Below are 23,194 nucleotides of genomic sequence, written 5' to 3'. Positions count from 1 at the left end.
CAAAATCCAAGTCTTTAGATAAGGTATCCAAAAAGGCTAAAAGTTTAGATGGAGGGTTATCGGTTCCACAGTCATCGGAGCCGAGTGTACCTTTGATTCAGAGCCTGCTCTCAGTATTGGAGCCGGTCTCCGAAGTTCCTTCTTCACCTCTGCTCCAGTCAGCACCATCGGTGCTATCCTGGTTATTCAATATTTCTCTTTCCCTTTGGGTACTCTTCTTCGTAGATATATATAAGAGAGTATGTATAGGTTGTGTGTGTGTGTGTGTGTGTGTGTGTGTGTGTGTGTGTGTGTGTGTGTGTGTGTGTGTGTGTGTGTGTATATATATATATATATATATATATATATATATATATATATATATATATGTATGTGTGTGTGTGTGTGTGTGTGTGTATAGACTATTATTTGCAGCAAACAAGATCTGATGTAATTCTAGCAGTGCATCATGGGATAAGGGGCTGGTCTCGAGCTACTGGCAAACCTTGAGCTTGCTATCGGCCATGTCGGAGCCGAGGATCGGCTCCAACCCATCAGTGAGAATAAAGGTGAGATAAACAATTCACATGGAACATTATGGTTATTTGCTAGTAATTACAGATGTGGGGGTAGCCACATTCTTTGATTTCCTGTCCTTGCCTATTTAAGTGGTACAGTGTGAAATATTTTCTGCTTAAAAACCTCAGCTTTGGCCGGCTAAGGACTTGCTGTATTCAACTGGACATATAAGAGAATTTAAGTACCTTTATCTGCTCTTTTTTTTTCAAAAATACAGTATTTAAATTGATTTTAACTGTGTGGAAGGAATATTAACTGAACTGGAAGTTTTGACTCTGCTCTTCAGTTAGTCCCAGCCACCCTCCCTGTTTTTGTTTTGGTGTTAATCTTAGTGGCCTTGCAACTGCCCGCCCCTCTTGTAAATTTTTGTTTGGATACTCCTTCTGGGCCCATCTCATTTGCTCACTCAACTGAGTGCTGTGAGATCATATTCTGATTTCAGGCACTCCTACTGTGTACAAAGAGAGCATCTGGGAAACAGAAAAAAAAATTAAGCTTGTTTCCTGCCTTTCCTGTTAAGTGGTATAGACTATTTGTAGGCTTCTGAGCCCCCAAGCCCTTCTGTGTTGGAGGGAAGCCTTCTAGCTTATTTTTTTTTCTTATAACTAGCCAGTTTTCTAGTTTCAGCACTCAAATCTGTTTCTTTGATCTCAGCACTTATTCAGAAAAAAAAAATTAATCTGCTTTTACTGTACTTGTGTTTCTACCTACTTTATTTACTTTTGCATCATCTTAAAAGTACTCAGTTGTATTTATTACTGCTTGGTGTAACTCATTCTAAGCCTTTTGGTTTAAACACTTGGGCTTCGGACCAGTTGTTTTGCACTGAGAGGGTTTGTGGTCTGCACTGTAGTGGCAGAACAGGTAGCTTACATCCTTCTAGGTTGGGAACTGCTGATTGAGGGCTCAGTGTCTGTTATTCTAAAAGTGTATTAATTCTGGTTTAAGCACTTGGGCTTTAAGGCCAGTTATTTTACATTAAGAGGGTTCGTGGTCTGCACTCTTGTGGGAGGAGAGGCTGGACTCTGCCCTTCTGAGCTGGGAATTTCTGGTTAAAGGCTTATAGTGCATGCATATCTGAACTGCTTCTTACTGAAGTTGGTGTGCCTTGTTTGCTGTGGCATAGACTGGATTCGGGTCTGCTGGATCTAGCTTTGTTTGTGTAACTTGAGCACTAATCCAGGCATTCTGTAAAGTATTCAATTGTATTTATTACTGCTTGGTACTAACTTGATTAAAGTGTAGCTATCATTCTAAGTCTTTTGGATTAAGCACTTGGGCTTCAGACCAGTTGTTATACATTAGGAAGGTTTGTGGCATGCACTGTGGTGGCAGGACAGGTAGCTTTTATCCTTCTAAGTTGGGAACTGCTGATTGAGAGCCCAGTGTCTGTTATTCTTAAAGTGTATTAGTTCTGGTTTAGGCACTTGGGCTTCAGGCCAGTTATTTTACATTAAGAAGGTTTGTGGTCTGCACTCTTGTGGGAGAAGAGGCTGGACTCTGCCCTTCTGAGCTGGGAATTTCTGGTTAAAGGTTTATAGTGCCTGAATATTTGAACTGTATCTTACTGAAATTGGTATACCTTGTTTGCTGTAGCATAGACTAGATCCAGGCCTGCTGAATCTAGCTTTGTTTATATGCTTGTTGTTTGTTTGCTTGTTATTTCCCTGGAACGCTAATTCCACCTAATATGCGGCTTATCTGCGCTTCTGTGGATCACTAGTGATATCTGCATTGCTTACTGTACTTATTTCCTTGTTTCACTTGAAAGAAAGTTACTGTTTGTCGTTTTTGCATTTAAGTTACCTGTAACACATTGCACTTAAGTTACCTGGCACTTGCTCACTAAAGCAATTATATAAGTCAGCACTAAAAATTAAAAGCACTACACCCTCACTCCCCACTGGCCCTGGTTTTCAATTATTAAGGAATTCCCAATATTATTCTAGCATGTCCAAAGGTGAGTTGTCAATCTCCTCTCTGGTCCAGCTGGTGAATCTGGGAATCTTGAGGCAATGTTACAACTGCCTCATGTACACAGACAACCCTCTCCTCCTCCCAACAAATTCCAACACATGTGAGAGATGCAACCATATAGCCAAACTGGAGGCTAAGCTCTCTCAACTCAGTACTGGCATAACCAGTCAGGATGAGAAGGAAACCACACTCACTACAATTCCAGTCTCACATAGACCTACCACGACAGCAAACCAAACACATAATCACACAAAAACATACTCGGAGGCTCTAAATAAAGATCTGCCGAAGCAGCAAAGACCTCCAAAGCAGACACCCAAGCAGCCGCTACCCCAAAACAAAACACGTGCAACACATATCTCACAAAGCCAGTGTGCCGAACAGTCACAGCCCTTAAGACTAAACAACACACCTGATACACTTGTAATAGGTGACTCTATCGTCAGGCACACTGACGTCCCACTCACCAGGCTGAACAAGGAGAGGGTCACGGTGAGCAGCCTGTCGGGCGCTAGGATCCGCCACATAACACAAGCACTCAGGTCACTCCAAGGCAAGTACAAATATGACTCAGTCATTGTCCATGCTGGTGTGAATGACCTGAGACGTACCTCCCTGGACTACATGAAAAGAGACATAAAGGAGCTCTCTGAGCATGTAGCCCAGGACGGTATGACCCTGACCTTGAGTAGCATCTTACCCTCACCAAGAATGATGCCACAGTATGAAGACAAGATGATCAATTTCAACAATTGGCTTAAGTACTGGTGTCATTCAAAGGGGATCCAATGCCTGTCAGCTTGGGATGATATGCTCGACAAGCCACGATGCTTCGCTAGGGACGGCTTGCACCTGTCACCCCTGGGCTTTTGGATATTGGCAAAGGCTCTTGCTACCCCCATAGTGCCTTTTTAGGCAAGGCTCAAAAGACAAACCCATCTCCATAGGAATCACAAGGGATAAGAAACTAAGAGTAATGCTACTCAACGCCAGGAGTCTAAACCTCAAGATGCATGCACTCGAAACTCTCCTTAGCATGGAGAACATCGATATCTGTGCAGTAACAGAAACCTGGTTCAGGGCTCCCGAGAGCTCCCCAGCACTACCAGGTTATACCTCATACCATGCTTTTCGGCCCCAAAACTTGGACCGAACCACAAAAGGAGGGGGAGTATCAATATTCATCAAAGATACCCACACCTCCAGGTTGGTGACAAAGCATCAGAGACTATCCATGTGCAACTAACAGTGGGTAAAACTGCCTTCCAGTTTATAGCCTGCTACAGACCACCCTCCCAAACCCAGGAACCCCACTCGGCCTTCCTGAGAACACTGGAAAATATGAAGGTCTCTCCAAACACCATTATATTGGGCGACTTCAACTACCCAAACATAGACTGGGAGCATTACTCTAGCTCCAACACACTAGCCCAAAGGTTCCTAGAATTTATAAACTCAAATGCTATGGAACAACTTGTTACCACTCCCACAAGAGGGGAAAACGTACTGGACCTGATCATCACCAACATGGGGACTCTATGCTCCAGACCAGAAGTGTATCCCTCACTGATAAGATCAGACCATAAACTAATCTCACTGGATATTCACATCCCGATCCCACCCCCTGCCCAGAAAACCACAGTGAAAAACTTCTCTAAAGCAAATTTCACACTCCTCAAAACTGAGGTGGAATCCTTCAAAGCCCCCGGGCCTGTGGAAAATACGGCCCAGACCGCAGAATCCTTTATAAACGCATTCTATGAACACCTTCAGGAATGCATGGATCATGCGATCCCAAATAAAACCAAGACCCAATCCTCTAAAGGCAATCGTCCTGTCTGGTGGACCCCAGCCATAAACAAACTATACAATAGAAGGAGGAAGCTACTAAATGATAGAGCAAAATCCCAAAAAGGGAAGGCATCACTGATCAGTATTAGCAAAAAACTACGGGCACACATAAAATTGTCTAAGGCCAGCTTCGAGAGAAAAATTGCACAGGACACTAAGGATAATCACAAGGCTTTCTTTAGTTATGTTAGGAACCTGGGTGGTAATTCCCAGATATGCTCAGAATTAGTCCAAAATGACAAAAAATACACTGAACCCACAGACATTGCCAACATCCTAGCTGACAGGTTCAGCGCAAACTCCCCTTCCCCACCAAAAGGGCAAATATCTATCCCAGCAGAGTGCTGCCCCTGACATCTCAGATGCTCAGGTAAGAGCCGCCTCTCCAAAGCAAAAACACAGCATCAATGGGACCAGACGGTGTCCCGGCTGCGCCTACATGAACTCCAAGAAGAGCTAAACCCAAACATAAAACTACTGTTCAATCTCAGCCTTACTACAGGATATGTGCCCAAACAGTGGCGTACAGCAACAGTGGTCCCTCTCCATAAAGGTGGTGCCTCAACGGATCCTGGAAACTATCGCCCCATAAGCCTGACTAGCTTGGTCTGCAAAGCTATGGAAAGGATCATCATGGACCTCATAAATAAAGATATTGGGGACCTACAAACACTGGATCCTACCCAGTTCAGCTTTGTTAAGGGCAGATCCTGCCTCTTAAACCTGGTTGATTTCTTTGAAACAGTCACCAAGGCCATTGACTAGGGGAAGGTGGTCCACACAGCTTACCTGGACCTCGCAAAAGCCTTCGATACAATACCCCACTCGGGCATTAAAGATAAGCTCACCAGCTTAAATATAAACCCTTATGTCACTAGATGGATTGCAAATTGGCTCAAGGACAGAACCCACATGGTTAGAATTGCTGGAGCCATGTCAGACTCCAAACCAGTTACAAGTGGTGTCCCACAAGGCTCAGTCCTGGGACCTCTCTTGTTCGGTATATATTTCTCGGAGGTACAGGCCAACACAGAAGGACTGTGGCTGACCAAGTTCGCAGATGACTGCAAACTGGGCGCCATAATCGACTCTCCAGCCGACACAAGCATCCTCCAAAAGGGCCTCATAGAAACAGACAACTGGTGCCAGAGCCATGGCCTCAAGCTAATTGCCAAAAGTGTATGGTCATCCCTTTGGCAAAAACAAAGTGCCCACAAATTACCACATTGGTGGTAATCCATTAAGTACAGAAGAAGTAATTAGGGACCTGGGGACCCAAGTTGATAGCAATCTCTCATTTGACAACCACGTGGCCAAAGTGGTTAGAAAAACATTTTATATAGCCCACCTAATCATGAAGGGATTCACATCTAGATCAGGGAGGCCATCGCACCTCTTTACTCATCCCTCATCAGGCCCATAATTGAGTACAATGCCCCTTTTGGGATGTACCTTACCAGACACCTGCAGCAACTGGAAAGACCCCAAAAGTACCTCACCAAGAGGATCAAAGGGTTCAAACAGATGCCATATGCTGCCCGGTTAAAGAAACTCCAGCTCTACTCAGTGGCATACCGCCTGTTCAGAGGCGATCTGTGCCTGACGATAAAGCCATGTCCAACCCGAATTAATGGACATGCTGCACCTCAGAAAATCCAAATCCCATCGAGCTACGCGCTCGGGAGACTTGAACCTCAGCACTGAAATAAATAGGACATGCTGGAGGGACAGATTCATAACCCAGAGGCTCCCTTCACTCTGGAATAAAATCCCAGTCCAGGTTAGGCAGAGTCCCTCATTGACTCTGTTCAAGAGGAATCTTGATGAGTGGATGGGAGATCGTAGGTTTACCCCGGGTATCACTTCTGTGTCACTGTTAGACAGAGGCACAGTATACTAACCTCGAAAAAGGGCATAGCAAAATAAATTTAAAATGGGTGGCGAAAGCCAAACACATTCTGGCTAGGCTTATAAATGCCCTAGGGCAGATAGCCTAGTATGAACCTATGAACCTATGGTAAGTACATAACTTCTATTTATTTATTTAATATATGTTTTATTTCGTCACACAGGAAAGTCCAGCTGGGCAGAGCCCATTTTCTTTGTATTTCCATTGAAAAGGCACACCATGGTTTTGGTTCTGATTGTGTGCCATAGAGGGATGACTCTGTGGCCCAGTATTTCTAGGACAGAAGTACAGGAGTGACCATCCCAGTGGGAAGGTGGTGTTTGTTATCTAGATGTCTATTGCCTGCAGAACACAGGTCTGCTGAGCACATGCTGCCCTTATGCAAATGCACTGATCGGGGGTCTGCGTGTAGAAGCATGCATCCTGCAACAGGCAACACACAGCTGAGCACAAAAGTAGCTGCTGCAGGTAGACTGACCTTCAGAGAGGAATGTGGGCCACTCCATTTGTCTTGGAGGCTGGCCCGCTTTCTATTACCTGACTTACCTGCACAGTACTATGAGGGGTTGCCACCAAAAATTAAAATTTCGTTTATGTTTTTCTGTTTATTGGCACCTGATTAGTGATGCTGCAGATATCGGCAGTCATGGGTTGGCAAACAGATCATGAACCAATAGTCATAGATCAGATTGGAAATTAACAAGTTCGGGATATTAAAAAAAATGCAAACAGAAAGTCTCTTCTTGACCAGAATACGAGCAAAACTACTGGAAAAAAAATTCTCAGTAAAACACAGAATATGACAATCCATTGCTGCCACACTGCAAGTAGAATAAGATTTTATTACACAAAATACGCTTGGAATAACAGGAGAAGTAACATCTGACATCTTGCATGATACATTTGTCATAGATTAGCCTAGCCAGTAATAGACACAAATATTGAGGTACACAATTAATGCATATTGAAATTGTTAATAATAAATCACTTCTGTAGCAGCACCTTTTTTTATACAGCTGCTTGAAAGAACCTGTAAAAGAAACAGAACTACTACCAAAACTAGTACAAAAGTTGTCTTGGGGGAAGGAATAGGCCAAATATATTACAATACAAGATGGGGGTCTGTATAGGATAGTAAATACATGGTGCTAACAACAGAAAGTTGGATAATACAGGAAGAAGAGAAGTCCATAACTGATAAAGAAGTACAGTGTTAGGTATAGCAACAAAAATGAAGAAATTATTTTCTTAGAAAATATTCTTAAGGTGTTGGGTTAAGTGCAGAAAAAAGATAGTAAGCATTAAAGCAGTGTGAGGGGGGCAGAAATGGCATTATGCAAGATACAGAATTGCCCTCAGCTGTAGTTTTACTGTCCAATACCAAGATTCCAAAATTAGTTTTTGGTGTGAAAGTTTCAGAAGATGTATGTAGTCTTGTCATTTTGTGAATGATTCTGTTTATTGACTTGGTCATTCAGTATTTCAGAGAGAAAAGACTATGCCTAGAAAACTGTAGCTGATAGGAAGTGAATGTGTTAGTGTCACAGCGTCTGCATCTATCCATTTTATTGTCACTAGCTATGACATTAAAGTGAGACAGTTGAGAAGTGGGTGTCTCTTTATATTTGACACAAAGGTTATAGAATGAAAAGGGATGTGGCAAGTTTGAAACAATGTTCAAATGTGTGGCACCAAAGGTTGAGAGCAAAATAGTGCAAAGTAATGTACCTTGGTAAACCCCCCCCCAGTAAAGCCCTGTATACACTCCGGACAATCTGTGTCCAGTTAGCGGCACAGGAGGCTGGAACACTTGGGCTGGGGGGGGGGGGGGTTGTCAGACTGTGATCGATGCTGTCCTGCCTGTCCAGGCAGGGAGTCAGTGTACTCACTTCAGCAGCAGTGATGACAGGATGAGGCAGGGCATTTAGTTTGTAGAAGTCCATAGTGAGTGAGTTATTTAAAGGCAGAAATTGAGAGGGCATAAAGAATAGAACCTTGGGCTATAAAGTAAAAAGGGCTATATAATCGGTGTGTTGGTCACTAAAAGTAGCACATCATCCTGTTGCTAAGTTTTCCGTTGAAGGACAAATAAGGAAGTAATGCAGATCATGTTTTCTGTGACCTCATGCATCAGCCTATTAAGAGTGGCACTTACGTTGCTAAATGGTCTTTGAACTTGGCATGATGTGGATCCAGTAGTCAGATTCAGTTCTGGTTAGTGTCTCTCACGGGATCCCCCCAAATAATTTTAGGTCTAACAGCTATCTCTTATAGGACAGTTACCATTACCAACAGTTCAAAAGATAGATTCGAGAAAACCAGATGTAGTGGTCCATGAAAAGAAGACCAAAGTAGCATTGATCATTGAAATCACTACACACAGTGACTACAGTGTCGTACGTACTGAGGGACACAAAGTCATAAAATATCAGGATTTGCAGGCAGAAATGGGAGCAGTGTGGAAGAAAGATACCCAAACAGTTCCAATAGTAGTAGGAGCAACGGGTCTTATAAAAAAAAATCTACAATCTTATTTAGATATGTTACCAATCCACGTAACCCCATATGAACTGCAGAAGGAGTCATTACTGGGCACATTGTGGGTGCTGTGAAGAGCACTTTTAGATAACATCAAAGATTGAAACAATACTAATTTCATGAACTTTAATCATACTTTGACTTAAGAATGGGGTCCATTCCCATCATGGTATTAGATACCCAAACGACAAAGAAATTAAAAAGACAGTTATGTTTTTTAGCTGTTGGTACCTGATATTGGATTTTTTTAGCCGCCTCACATGCCTGTGGTGTCACAGTTCATAAAACAGGAAATGACATCTTCCTTCCTGCCCCAGAGCTTAGCTTTATTACCATGTTCTAACACCTTTACCTTTAGTTCCTTCCAGTGCAGTAATCCAGATGTCAAGTTCTGCACAAGTATCCCTTGAAGATAAAAAAGCAAGATTTCTAAGAAACTCGCCACAACAATAGATATTAAACATCATTGTTATGTCTTCAGTCATTATGTTTGCGTTTGCCAGCTGGAGTCACATTTCTGCCACCGCTGGATACCACTTCACCCTACCAACCCGTCATTAGTTCTCCTAAATCCTATGTAAATACTTGAGAGCTGGGTGGAAATGCACATTAATATTTTTAAAGGCAAGGCTCAAAAAAAAACTTTTTGTTTCAAGCATGACATCCTTATCAGTCACTGTACAGTACCACTGTGAAATGTGTTTCTGCCAATATCACCACACTGTTAATCGAGAGAAAATGCTTCTGCTGTTCATAAAATTGCACATCACATTATTTTATGAACTATGATAACAATAAAAGCTGTACACTAATTTTTTTTATTTTTTACTGGAAAAGTCTGACTGGGATAATATTCCATTTTCAGTGGAGGCCTAGGTAGAAAAGTCCCACATTGACGTAATATGGTTGCAGTTAAATTAAGTTATTGCAAAACCTAATACATAACAATAGCATATTAACTAAGTGAGAAAAAAATATTTCAGCTTATACATGCAGTGTGCAAATATTTGTATATAGATATGCTGAAAAAAGAACATTGTCAGTATTTAAAGAATTCACAACTTCAGTTACAGTTCATACAGATTATATTATACACACTGAGTACACACTTTGGAGCAGACATGACTAGATAACGTAGCCTACGCAAAATTGTCGTTTATCTAAGTATTAGATTGATTATGTTTAGAGAGAAGGAAAACGTAAGAAGTATGCTGAAGGGAGGCGAGAGGAGAGAAGGACTAATTCAGCCTGGGGTTGTGCAGGAACTGAACCAGGTCTTATTTAGATGGTCTTTCAGTTGGGATTTGAAGTCAGAGAGGTTAGAGGTAGATCCTGTTTGCAGTGGGATAACATTCTGTTTTTTCAGTGACTGAGTATGTGTAGAGGCTTTGGCCAGAGGATTTGTGGGGTTTATGTGTGCAGAAACAGTGTTGTTCATTAGATCAAACTAGTCTATTAGGCTGATAAGAATGGAGAGCAGGAATAGAACCAGGGAAGTCATTGGCTTTATGAATAATGTGTGGAGGTAATGGTGAAGCAGTTTGAGCCAATGCAATGCCTTAAGGAGAGTACAGCGGTGGATATTGTATTGTTTGTTTACTGGTGGCAAAGTTTGAAGCCTTATTATATCACAACTCCAGCTTATTTTTAACTGTAACCTGCAGGTTCATTAGGATGGCTGCACTGTATAAGACAGGTGTTGAAGATAGCTAGTGGCAAGAGTTGTTTTGGTGGTGCTACTAAGAAAGTTTTTTATGCCTGTAGAGCATTCCTAATTTTTGTTTAGTCTTTTTTATGTTATTTTGGATGTGCAGACCAAATTGTTGGTAATAACTCCAAGAAGTTTTATATGAGAGACTATTTCAATTTCAGTTTTGTTTTGTGAAAAGAGTTTGAAATTCACTTTGTCAGGCATCTCAGATTTAGGGAAAAACAGCAGGTACTTTGTTTTTTATGTTTGGGTAATAGTTGGGTCTGGCATTATGGAACCATTTCTCAACTGAGGAAAAAGCTTTGTATGTAATTTGGAGGAGTTGGAGCAGGTTATTAGATGTACGTAGAAGTGTGGAATTATCAGCATGTTGTATAAGAGAGGCTGGACGTGCAGAGGTGTAGCGGTCACTGATAAAGATATTAAAGAGGACGGGAACAAAAGTAGAGCCTTGGAGTGCACCAGTCGAGATGTGCACATATGGAGAAAGAGTATTCTGCCATTTAACCGATCAGAGCCTGTCAGTTAAACAGCTGTTGAACCACTTAAATGAAGGAGGGGATAGTCCAAGTTGAGACATTTTGTACATGAGTTGTGGGTGAGGAACTTTTATCAAAAGGCTTTTGGCAGGTCAAGGAATAAGGGGTGGGCAAGTTTCTTTGAGCCCCATTGTTTGTTTATAGTGTCAGTGAGTGATTGTCGGGCAGTAATTGTACTTACTGTCTGCTGAGCGGAAACTGTGTTGGATTAATGTTAACAGCCAGTCTTGATGGAGACAGTGGAGGAGTTGTTTATGAATGCTTCTTTCATGAATGTTTGAGAGAGGTGTTAATATCACAATCAGCCAGAAGTTGGAGATGTCAGCAAAAATGCCATTTTTATGAAGAGGGATAATGTATGATTTTTTGCTGAGAGTACATAGGATTCAGCTATTGATCTATTGATAAGGATAGAGACTGGTTATGCTATGACATTAGCAGTTATTTTTAGGTATTCTTAGAGGCAAGAGTTTAAGCTTAAGTAGAATTTTTTTTTTTATCAGATATAGAGAAAGATTTTATGTGGAGCAATAGATGATTAAATATAGCTGTGCTTCTTCAGGATTTTGCTTTCTCCCTTGGTTTAAGGCCAAATAATAGTCCATATATCTGTAAAAGGAATAGTCCATATATCTGTAAAATGAATAGTCCATATGTCTGTAAAAGAGCATGAAAGTAATAATAATAATAATAAAACAAAAAAAAAAAAACAGTCTTGGGTTCATTCCCTGCAGCAGTATCTGTGAATCAGATTGTCCAACATTCAGTTCAGTAATGGAAACGTTGCTTCACAGTTTGGAGGTTCTGAGGTCACTGTGATATTACACTTGTCATTTAGTTGAGTCTGACTCTTCGTGACCTCAGGGACCTTAGCATACCAGGCCTGTCTGTCAAGAGCTGCTGCTTTAAAGTTCTTGCAAATACTGAAATACTTTGTAAATAGGGGTCTATATTACAAGATCGTAACTTTAGTTAATCGAATAACTAAAGATCGATCCTGTAATATTGAAACCTGAAAATGTCGAACGGATGATTTAACCCAGGGAAACACTTCCCTTGGCCGTTATATGGATTATGCCCTTTTTTCCAATTTGGAGTAATCTCAGAGTTGGTATATTTAGTTAATGGTGATGTGGGGGTGAAGCCCCCCACTTGATTCAGGATTTAGTTTTTTTTTTTTTTTTTTTTTTTTTTTGATGCAGCCAAGGGAAGTGTTTCCCTGGATTAAAACGGCCGTTCGACATTTTCAGGTTTCGATATTACAAGATCGATCTTTAGTTATTCTATTAACTAAAGTTTCGATCTTGTAATATAGACCCGTAAATAGAATATAGACAGCTTAATCCTTAACTCATTGTCCTTTGAAGATGTATAGAAGTTAGTAGTATACGTTTTTTTTTTTTTCAGAAATCATGTTTTATATGGCCTTTATTCTGTAATTTGCCATCATGTGAAAGCGCAGTTAACTGTATTTGGTGAAATACTGCACTGAATTTTTAAAATATAAAAATACAGTGTGCATTGTAGAAAACAGTATTGTCATTCAGTAAATGTTTTTTTCTGATATACTATTGATTCTTATTTTACGGAGACACTTTTCAGTTACATTAGGAAAATTTCATCAAATAGCCAAATTCCAAAGGTCCTTACATGTCTTTCTTTCCCTTGCAGGACAGACCGTAAGTTCAGTGTCCTTTGTTACTCTGTTGCTCACTTCTGTGGTGTCCATTGCTGGTTCTTTGTACCTGGCTTATATCCTTTTCTTTGTCCTTCATGATTTCTGTGTCATCTGCGTCTCCACGTATGTGCTGAATTTCATCCTATTTCTTCTGAATTGGAAGCGCCTTGCCTACCCTGGCCAAACCCAGAAGGATCAGGGTGAGAAGCAGAAGAAGAAGAACTGAACTGGACTGAACTTACTGGTTACCTGTACAGAACACTACATCACTAATGCTGCTGATTGTCATTTGGGTACAAACTGAACTTTCTAGAGTACTAACTGAACTTTCCAGAACACTAAGCCCTTGAAACAACATGTGCTTTCTGTATGCACTTTACTACTGAATGCCAGTCACTTGTTCATCTCAGGGCCTGAAACAGTGATTAAAAAAAAAAAAAACTTAGCGGGAATGAGAAAGTTGAGTAAACTTGTCCTCACTGTGACCAAAAGCCCCCATTTAAGTTTTATATGATGTTGAAGAGAATTAAATTAACGCCTTTAAACTGAGGTGTAGAACAGAGATAGTCAATAAAATATCTTTTTATTTTGAAATGAGCAGCACATTGGCACAGTGGTCGGCATTGCTGCCTCATTGCTCTTGGTTCTAGTTTGATTCTCAGCTGGGGGTCTTCTTTGTGGAGTCTGTACATCCTTCCTGGTTCCATAAGGGTTTTTACCATGGGTTGTGGTATTCTCCGACTTGCTAAAGACATGTTGTAGGTAAACTGACGATCATATAAATAGTGTATAGGTTTGCATATCAAGTGGCATGCGGGCATGCGTGTGTTTGCATGTGTGTATGCATACATGCGTGCGTGCATATGTACATTCGCTGGTGGATTTTTTTACCTTGTTTACTATCAGCTTCTATGTCTTATGCCCACTGAGTGTCAGGATAGCCTCTAGCTCCCCTTACAGCCCTGTTGGATTACGTGGGTAATCAGTAAATTCAGTCTGACTTTACTTGTGATGAAATCATCAAAAATATTTTTCTACTTTCTGTACAGATGATTTGAAAATGACATTGTTTCTGAAGACTGTGCCCCCCCGACAAAAAAAAAATAGTAAGACAAACCAAGGCCTTTTGTACTAAAATAATAACTGGCTCGTCACTGTATACCACAGTTTTGCTGAAAATTAGTGTGTTGTGACCCTCATATGCTGTAAAGTAGTTTTGTGAGGCAATGTATACAGTGTCTATGCTTCTGCATGTTCTAGAACCAAGGTGACCCCAGTTCAGTTATTGTTTGAACCAAATGCATTGATATAATTATAGCTGCTGTGACACACCGTATTCTAGGCCACACATTGTTTGCCATTTAATTTGACCTTGTTCAAACAGAGTGAAGTAAGTCTGAAGTTAGAGTAGTGGTTGAAGCATTTACATTAAGGGGGGAGAGGGACAATTCCCCTAACTCAAGTGAAGGTTTTAGTTGATGATGTCTTGCAGCCATTAGAGATCTGCAAGCTGCCTGCATTACCTTTATGACAAACTCTGATGTCACTGTTTTATTATCCGTAGGTGCAGGGAGGATCAGTTTATATTCAATATAAGTTGCTGCAGCTGGGTTCAAAGTTAAGCCATTGATGAGAATGTCTTGAATCAACTAAAAATGTTTGTGTTTAGTAATTGACGTTTGTAAAGTTCCTTCCCACAGCCTTGAGTGACTTTCTTCATAAAAATGGAGGTGGAAGTAGATGTGAAGTAAAGCAGGGCAGCGCATGGTAAAGAGGTGTACTGTTTAGTTTGAAATCTTGAGGTAATTTCCAGTATTCTAGCTGCAAAAGGCTTTTGCTGGTTTGGGAGTATTGGAGATTGGAAAAATAACTTTTTCATAGGAAAAGTAAACTTTTCCTCAACTCATGGTTCACATTGACTAAAATAAATTTGCGGAAATGTAAGAACTAAAGAAGTAAACACAAATTGAATTTGTAGTAGGGATAGCTTTAGGTAAGTACCTTGGAAAGAAAAAAAAAGTATTTGTAGAGTCCAGAAACATTTCATTGGAAATGCCTGCCCTGGAAATACAATCAAAAGGTTGTAATGTGACTGTTGATGTGCATTTTGTTTTAGAGATGGAGTAATGAATTTGGCTGCAAATTGTATAAAAATATTGACCTGATGGCATTGGCAAGCTGAGAACCAGCATATCATCCTTTACCTTTATGTGTCAGGGTGCTGGAAACCAGGGCTGTAAAGGAATGTGGGTTGTCATTTGTCAACATAAAAGGGAAAGGTCAGACTTCCTACAAAGCTTCTTTTTCTTTTGTGGACTAGAGTTAAAAGGATCACACTGAAATGAATTCCAAAAAGAGAAGAGGAGAGGAAATGTGGAGGATGACTGGTTTGACCAGAAGTGCTTGACTGGTGTGATGCCTGACAGTACTTTTTTGGAAGACTGTCCTAGTGACCTGATATTTCACTTTTTGGGTTACGAGTCTCTGCAGGTGTCTGACTCAAGGGCAGATGCTTCTCAGTGGAGGTAAAAAGGTCAAATTACAAATTCACACACACACACACACACACACACACACACACACACACACACACACACACACACACACACAAAGCCTTCTGCTCAGGCATTGTTAGAATCAGAAGTGTGAAAGGAAAGTACTAGCTTTCAGTTGGGATTCAAACCCAGGATCTCCAACATTCCCTGCATACATGTCTGCCACTGGAATAATGAGCTTCTGGAATGACAGGTTCTGAATTTTTCATTAAGAGCTTTTTATTTTTGGCTAAGAAACTCAGCATGGTGATTAAGGTCAAATCACACACACACACACACACACACACACACACACACACACACACACACACACACACACACACACACACACACACACACACTCACACACTCACAAACACACACACACACACACTTAGGGGCATAAAGGAAAATGTCTGCTGTCATTTAGGATTTGAACCCAAGACCACCAGCATTACATGTGACAAACATGCACACAGCTGCCCGATAATATTTATTGACTAGGAGTTTTGAAATTAATCTTTGTCAAACATTCCAAACAAGATGGGCACTAAAGCTGCCTTGTAGAATGCCATTGAGCATTGTAAGCTTAGAGGAAGATATAGCAACGATGAAGCAGGGTGGCCTACTAGAACTATACAAGATCAAACAATTATGGTAGTTTAGGATTGGAATTTAGAATCTTAACAGTTTTGTGGCTGAACTTATTCAACAGATGTTTTAGCAATAACACACCAATGGGTGTGAGTAACTAGCATTACCCACACCCGGTGGTGGGTTATTGCAGTTATACAGTGTTACTATTTAAGAACAAAATTGCTTACTTTTTTAAGTAATGTCTTTGTATAACGGTGCCATAGCATTCTTTTATATTATTTTCTGTTCTTCTGCATTTTCTGATGTACTTTGCATGCGTATGGGAGTTATGTTCCCACACTTGCACAGTACATTAGTGCTGTTCAAGAGAAGCAACGGACAAAAGAGAATCTCTGTTGGTGTTTCTTGGGTCCAGTTCCTGCCAGCCCAGTGTTAATGTTAGAAACCTGGACAAAATGCAATATAGTGGGGGTGGAACAAAGGTCCAGAAATAGTCACAGATTTTTATTGGTCTTATAAACTTAGAAAGTTCCTTGAAGTATAGGATTTCTGTTGTTGTGCAATTTCTGAAGGATATGAATGCTAAATCTCAAATGTCTGTCATTATATAATGACTTCAATCCCTAATGGCTTGCTAGAAAACTGATTTTTTTTTAATGTGGAAAACACCAAAACTACAAGGAAAAATCTGGACATTCTGTGAAGATCCGGACAGTTGAGGGGTACAAAAATCTGCTGTGATTTAAGGTGGTGCAGCACAGAAATACAGGGTAAATTGGGTACATTTCTCTTTTTTTTTGCTTTTCAGAATGTACCTGATCTTTCTAGTATTTTGATCTGCCCTCTGTAGCATATTCCAGTAGAAAAGTCTGGCCGCTTAATGGTACTTCAGCGTCCAGACTTTTTTCTGTTGGTATATGCTTGATTTACAGTGGGCACGCTGGTTGGGCTGTCCAGTCTGTGCACGTTTTTGAATAACAATGATACATTATTGTATAATTATTAGTATTATTGTATAATTATTAGTATTATTTGAAAAAAATGACCCAATCTTTCGGTTGTGTTTTCTGAAGTATACTGGACATACGCATTCCAGTCTGTGGAACCCACATCTGCTTCTGGATTTTATAGGAACGGTGTGGCTCAACTCCTCTAAACACTAACATGTAGTCCTTTACTCTGAGGCTGTATTTGACCGAGGCATGGCTTTGAGAAGGGCTTCTGAAAAACAGTGATGTAGAAGAAAAGATTATCATTAGTGGGAGTTTGATATTACTAAAGTGGGAACCGTTTACTAAAATATAGAAATATTCGCATTTCATACTGTTTTGGATATGCTGCCAAACTGCACACCAAGAACACTAAGATTATATCAGTATTTAACAGTAAGAAAGCTCCTTTTTTGTTTGGTAGTGACTTGTTATACTTAGGGTGTTTGTGATGCTTCCTGGTGGGTGACAGAGAAATGGGGCATATGACCTGTATGCCTGGAGACTTTCATATTCTTAAATAAATTAAAAAGATGAGTGGTCACAAGGTCTGAACTTAGACGTTTCAAAAGTTAATTTAAATATGCTTTGTACACCTGCTACATAAATTATATCAGTTTCTTGTATGTAATAGTTCTGTATAAACTGTGACAATTGGCCTTATCTCGGTAGAATTTGGGAGTCACATCCCTCTGATAAAATGCAAGTAACTGGGTAATGTTTTTTATATACTTAGGTGATTATTTCATCAGTTACTGAAAACTAAAAACAACTAACATTAGCACAGTGATCGTTAATGATGGAATCTAAATTGATTGCAAATACAAAAATTAAAATCATATGTTTTGCAGGGAGGTAAATCCCCTGAACCCCCATACCCCTTACTAATTATGCATGTGCATATAAACCCAAAAGCTCACTTACCCAACTTTCATAACATTGAGCCGAGAAAACCAAAACTCCAAAACACCAACCGCTTGGAACAATGACATTTCACTAAAGATAAGTAACCCATTGGCCAACCCGACAAACAAACCAAAATGGAAATAAAACACACCCACATGGGGGGGGGGGGCTTTACCCCCCACATCACACTAAGTGAGGGGGCTGCGCCCCCACACACCCCTAACTAAATATTCCAACTCCAAGATCGCAGTACAGTGGAGGTATGGGGCAAAGGTCAACATGCTGGCCAACCAGTTACTTACCTTTAGTGAAACGTTGGTGGTCCAAGTGGTTGGTCTTTTGAGTTTCAGTTTTCTCAGCTCGATGTTATGAAAGTCAAGTAAGTGAGATTCCGGTTTTCTGAAGGGCACCCATATATGTGTATGTGTGTGTGTGTGTGTATACATATATACATATATATATATATATATATATATATATATATATATATATACATATATATATATATATATATATACTACACACATATAAATATATAGGTTCTTGGCTTACATTATTATTTTATTTCACCATCTGTATTTATAGAATACATTTTTTTCAACTCACTACAAAAATATTGAAAAAGGAATAAGAGAAAGTTAGACTTTGTTAGCAGAAAATGGTCACTTATCCTCACCCAGAAGAGTATGGATTATAAGCATTCATGGTTTGTCTTGAGTGTGTCTTGGTGGAGATTCAGGGGTGTGAGTTAGCCGGGCATTTGCTGGATGCATAACGTTTTGTGTTTTTACCAAAAGTAAATCTCAGGATTATTGAAACTCATTTACATTGGAGTACCATTTGTTTAATGTATAATACAAGCAGCGATACAAACATTACTACGTGGTATAATGTGAAGCCTCACCTGTACAGTACCTTTGTGTTCTTTTTTTGTGATATTGTACACATTTTTAAAAATATTCTATTAATGCTGATTTTGTTTGTCTATGCAAATGAAAAAAATCTGTTATAAAATTGTACTTAATATATTTTTGTTAATCAAGTTTGTGATAATATTGTAATTAGTATAAAAAGCAACAAACAAGCTGTGAGTGTCACGTTCAGAATTCAGAGAGTGAACTCTGTCATTTAAAAATGAACAAGGTGATATGCACACTTGTAAATATGGCACTGTTACAGTATACTATTTTTATAATACACTTTTTTTTAATATTATAGCAGCTATGTCATTTTATAACCATGCTATGTTTTGTGCAAATTCATCTGTTTCTTGGCAACCCAGGTTTAGACTGGAGCCGAGCAGTCCTGATTTCAGGTTGCTTATCATTTTGTGTGTTTTAAATAAATAAGTTAAATTGCTGGCATGTAATGGAAATCTTGGTGTTTACTTCAACATTACAGAAACTTTACACAGTCGTACTACTGCTGCTAGATAATGGCATGCCTGTCACACACAGACATCTTTCAAAGAATAGCTTTTAAGTATTGGTAAATATTGTTAAGTATTGGTAATTATTGTTGAGTATTGGTAATTATTGTTGAGCATTGGTAAGTATTGGTAAATATTGTTAAATATTGGTAATTATTGTTGAGTATTGGTAATTATTGTTGAGCATTGGTAAGTATTGGTAAATATTGTTAAGTATTGGTAATTATTGTTGAGTATTGGTAATTATTGTTGAGTATTGGTAAATGTTAAGCATTGGTAAGTATTGGTAAGTATTTTCTTGGTTGCTGAAGCTGTATATTCCCATTTCTTTATTCATTTTCTCATGAATGTTCTTGACCGTCAAGTCCCTGAGTGCTCAAATGACCTGTTAATTTCCCTGTGCCCACTTAGACCGTAGTATTACATGTTACCACATGATGTAAGGATCTCGTCTTTCAGGTGAGACATGCCTTCAAGAAACCTCATTTTATTGTCAGTCCTGGGAGTGAGAGCCAGGTACAAGTGAGCTATTATTCATGGAAGGCTTGGGTTATTATTATGATTATTATTATTAGTAGTAATTTTTATCATTATTATTATGCTAACCATTGTCATTGATGCCATGGGCCCAATATTCTCTGACAGCAGTGCTTCTGTGCTTGGAGCTGAGACATATGCACAGTTGGGCTAATTTTAAAGGCCCATCCCTAGTTTATAGTGAAGCATGCTGTAAACATTTTTCACCAGAAGGTGGCAGCTTTGCAACAGACTGTACCACAGCCCACACACCAGGATGAGTGAGCTGAAGTTGGCTTCCCACTCGCAACTGCCCCAGCTGAGTTCTTCTCCATGCAGACTTTATCAAGGCACCAAGGGTCTAGTTTAAAAAAATCTCCTTGTTGCCTTTGTCAGATTTATTTGTATGTTGTTCAGAATCCAGTCTAGTATTTAAACCTGGGCCATTTGGGTTGTAGTCAGAACTTTATCCTTCCGTGTAAAGGAACTGGAGCATATTCTCAAATTTCATCTAGACTTTTTTAAGGAGAAGAACATTTACTTTTTAAGTTTTGTTATTACTGTTTATTAATCTTGTCAAAAGACATCTCTTTCAGATAGGTCTGGCATGCAGCAAAAATACAGGTAAATATCTACAATAGTCTAATCACATTTGTGACGTATCATAACAAACTACAGTGAGAAAAATATGAAAGAACAGTATGTAATGCATATATGGATAAAATGCAGACATATACTGGAAGCATCCGTGTATAAACATGTATAATAAAATCTCGTCTACTACTTCTTCCGGCTTTTCTCAGTTAGGGGTCGCCACAGTGGATCATCTGTCTGCTCATGTTTGGCAGTGGAGTTTTACGGTGTCGAATTGCCAGCCTGGCGCCCAACCTTCCACAGAAGACACACACACTTACACCTAAGGCAAATTTAGAGTGTCCAATCCACCGTCTTTGGGATGTGGGAGGAAACCAGAGCACCCGGAGGAAACCCACATGACCACAGGGAGGACATGCAGACTCCACACAGAAGGCACCCCAGCCGAGGATCGAACCGGAGAACCTCTTGCTGTGAGGTGGCAACGCTAACCGCTGCACCACTGTGGCCGCCCACAATAAAATCTCATCTACATATAGTAATTATTATGAAAAATCTGTGCAGAGTATAGTCCACACAAGATTATAGGGACAAGCCAAGTGGAAGCAGCAGATAATTGAAATGTTCTACTGTGCAAGACTTAATTGTGTTTAGAATGTAGGTTAACTTAGCAATAGTCATTCCAGTAAGAAAATTGTTACATTGAAGCAAATAGGAGTAATCTGTTGGGTCATGGCATTTTGAAGTACGTAAAACCAGCATTTTTTGTTGGCTGCTGCTGTGAGATGGCAGAGGAAGTATGTTGTAAAATTAAGATCACTGCAGCTTCCTGCTTCAGAGAAAACCAACTCACCTTCACGAGTTTAGTGCTTGGTTTTGCTAAATTCATGACCTCAGACTGTTTGGAATGCAGGGGGTACATGACAGTACAACTGTTAACGATACATGCAAGATGGAGATGGTAGTTATTGGTAATGAAGTTTCAGGAACCAGGTCCATAGCAGGTAGGTCTTAGGCAGAGCCAGATCATAGTTAAATGGGGCCCTAGGCAGGGTCATAGACCAGCTCCCCCCGTAGCCGTTCCAGTGTCCTATTACTTGACTTTCTCTCCCCATTTACCATAAACACTGTTCAAACCTGTCAGTTTGCATATTATTTTCTCTACTTTTACAGTGATTACAGTGATTTGGATTTAATGTAAAACTTTTTATTTCAAATTTTATAGCACGCACACTGATGGCTATTTGCTAAACAAAACAACATTCTTATATTGAAAACAGACTTGGCATGAACAACAGTGAACTTCTCATCCCTTAAAACTCACATTAATTGAAAATGCATCTGACTAGTAGTGGTGGATTAAGTGTACTTGGGCCCTTGGTTGTTTCCAAACCATGTTTCCTCAAACGCATTTTTAGAACCGTGCATAAATGCATGTGATGTTCATCATACTCGAGCACTGCTGCAGTCGCCTTAGCTATATGGGTTATATCCTGCCAAGGACATAACAGCCAGCCAGCTTCCAAAGGTTCAGGGCACCTTTCATGCACTCAAATCATTAGGCAACTCAAGCTGAGTTGCATAAAAAGACGGGTTTGAGTGCAAAACCCTTCAGGGCTTTCCTTTTCCTGCTGCCAAAGAGAGCAATCCTTTGCAGGCTTTTGAGGATCGACGGTCTGCTTGTGCTGTTCCAGTGCTGGGCAAGCAAGTTTCCTTTGGGGATGAGCATTCCACATTTAAATATTTATTTTTTAATTGTACTTTACTGGTTAGGAAAGTCATTTTTCTACTAGTAGTTTGTGTTTTAACAGACTGTCTTGAGACTTAAATTGTACTTTTAAAAGAGAGCACACTTTCTTTCTTGTCAGTTCAAAAGCTGATAAAAGCTATTGAAAACTATTTTTTCTCAGGAAAATGTCACATTTTGGGGAAGTCAAAGTCTATAAAAGTAATTTTTACTGTGTTTTTATTAGGAAAAAGTGACTTTTTACAACTTTAAAATTTTAGCTGCTTGTTTTCCACAGAAAAGAGGCACCATTTTTGACTTGACCATGGAACAAACTACCAGTCCCATGGTTGGTCCTTCTTCCAGCTACAAAAAGAAGAAAGTTAAGCAAACAGCCTTTGCTACCACAGCTGGATAGCAATTTGGGTCAGCTGCAGGTGGGTGATTCTACTGTGGCCAAAGATGGTTCCTCAGACCACTCATTTTTTATCATGGATCCCTCTGGTGCAGAACCTGCAACCACTATGGACCGGGGGTTAGCCACATCCTCTACGGCTGTTGGGGTCCCTTCAGTTGGCGAGGAAGAGCCACTCTTGTCAGCCCTGGGAGGGGGAGCAGGGAATTCTTCCCTATTTAGTCAGAATGTTGTGTCCAACCCTGGGGATGTTGTTGCTGCCTTTAACAATACTGTTGGACTCATTTTCCTGTCAAAAAGAAGCTGCCTTAAGGTCTAATTTGGGCTAATGGTCCTTCTTATAAGGTGGTTGCTAGTAAAAGAAAAAAGGCACGCCTCCTTTCGTGAAGAACTTCCAAGATTTTGAATACGGATGGAAGATGAATGACAGATGCAGGGTTATCTCATCAGATTTCTATTTCAGATTCTGAGGAGAGCATGGTAAATGATTCTCCTTGTGGTGGTTCTCTTTCTCTGTGACTATTTCCAGAATATGCCAGTTTTCAGTGGGAGGATACTGAGGTTTCTCATTCCCACAGAAATTACTATGAGTGGAATTTCCAGAGCCTTCACCAATTACTGTAGTGCTGTCAGCATTGGAGGGGATGTATGTGTCACTTCCTGCAATTTCCTGATAGCCTTCAGCCCTAAAAAGGCAGATAGATTATAAAAGGTTCCTCAGCCTTTT

General features: G+C 40.0%; 1 protein-coding gene across 1 annotated transcript in view; it reads left to right on the top strand.

Annotated features, from left to right (window-relative positions):
- The window catches only part of LOC122813832 (vitamin K epoxide reductase complex subunit 1-like protein 1), a 74,297-nt gene extending 57,166 nt beyond the window's left edge, over positions 1–17,131 (top strand). Inside the window, exon 3 of the mRNA XM_044086363.1 lies at positions 12,755–17,131. Within this exon, the coding sequence (XP_043942298.1) occupies positions 12,755–12,987 (233 nt within the window). The 3' untranslated portion in view covers positions 12,988–17,131. The remainder of the gene's footprint in view (positions 1–12,754) is intronic.
- The last annotated feature ends 6,063 nt before the right edge of the window (positions 17,132–23,194 follow it).

Source organism: Protopterus annectens, chromosome 10.part0 (genome assembly GCF_019279795.1).
Source record: "Protopterus annectens isolate FY-2018-M chromosome 10.part0, PAN1.0, whole genome shotgun sequence".
NCBI classification, from domain to species: domain Eukaryota; kingdom Metazoa; phylum Chordata; order Ceratodontiformes; family Protopteridae; genus Protopterus; species Protopterus annectens.
The sequence above is the reverse complement of the archived record's forward strand: the minus strand, read 5'-3'. Positions and strand labels throughout refer to the sequence as shown.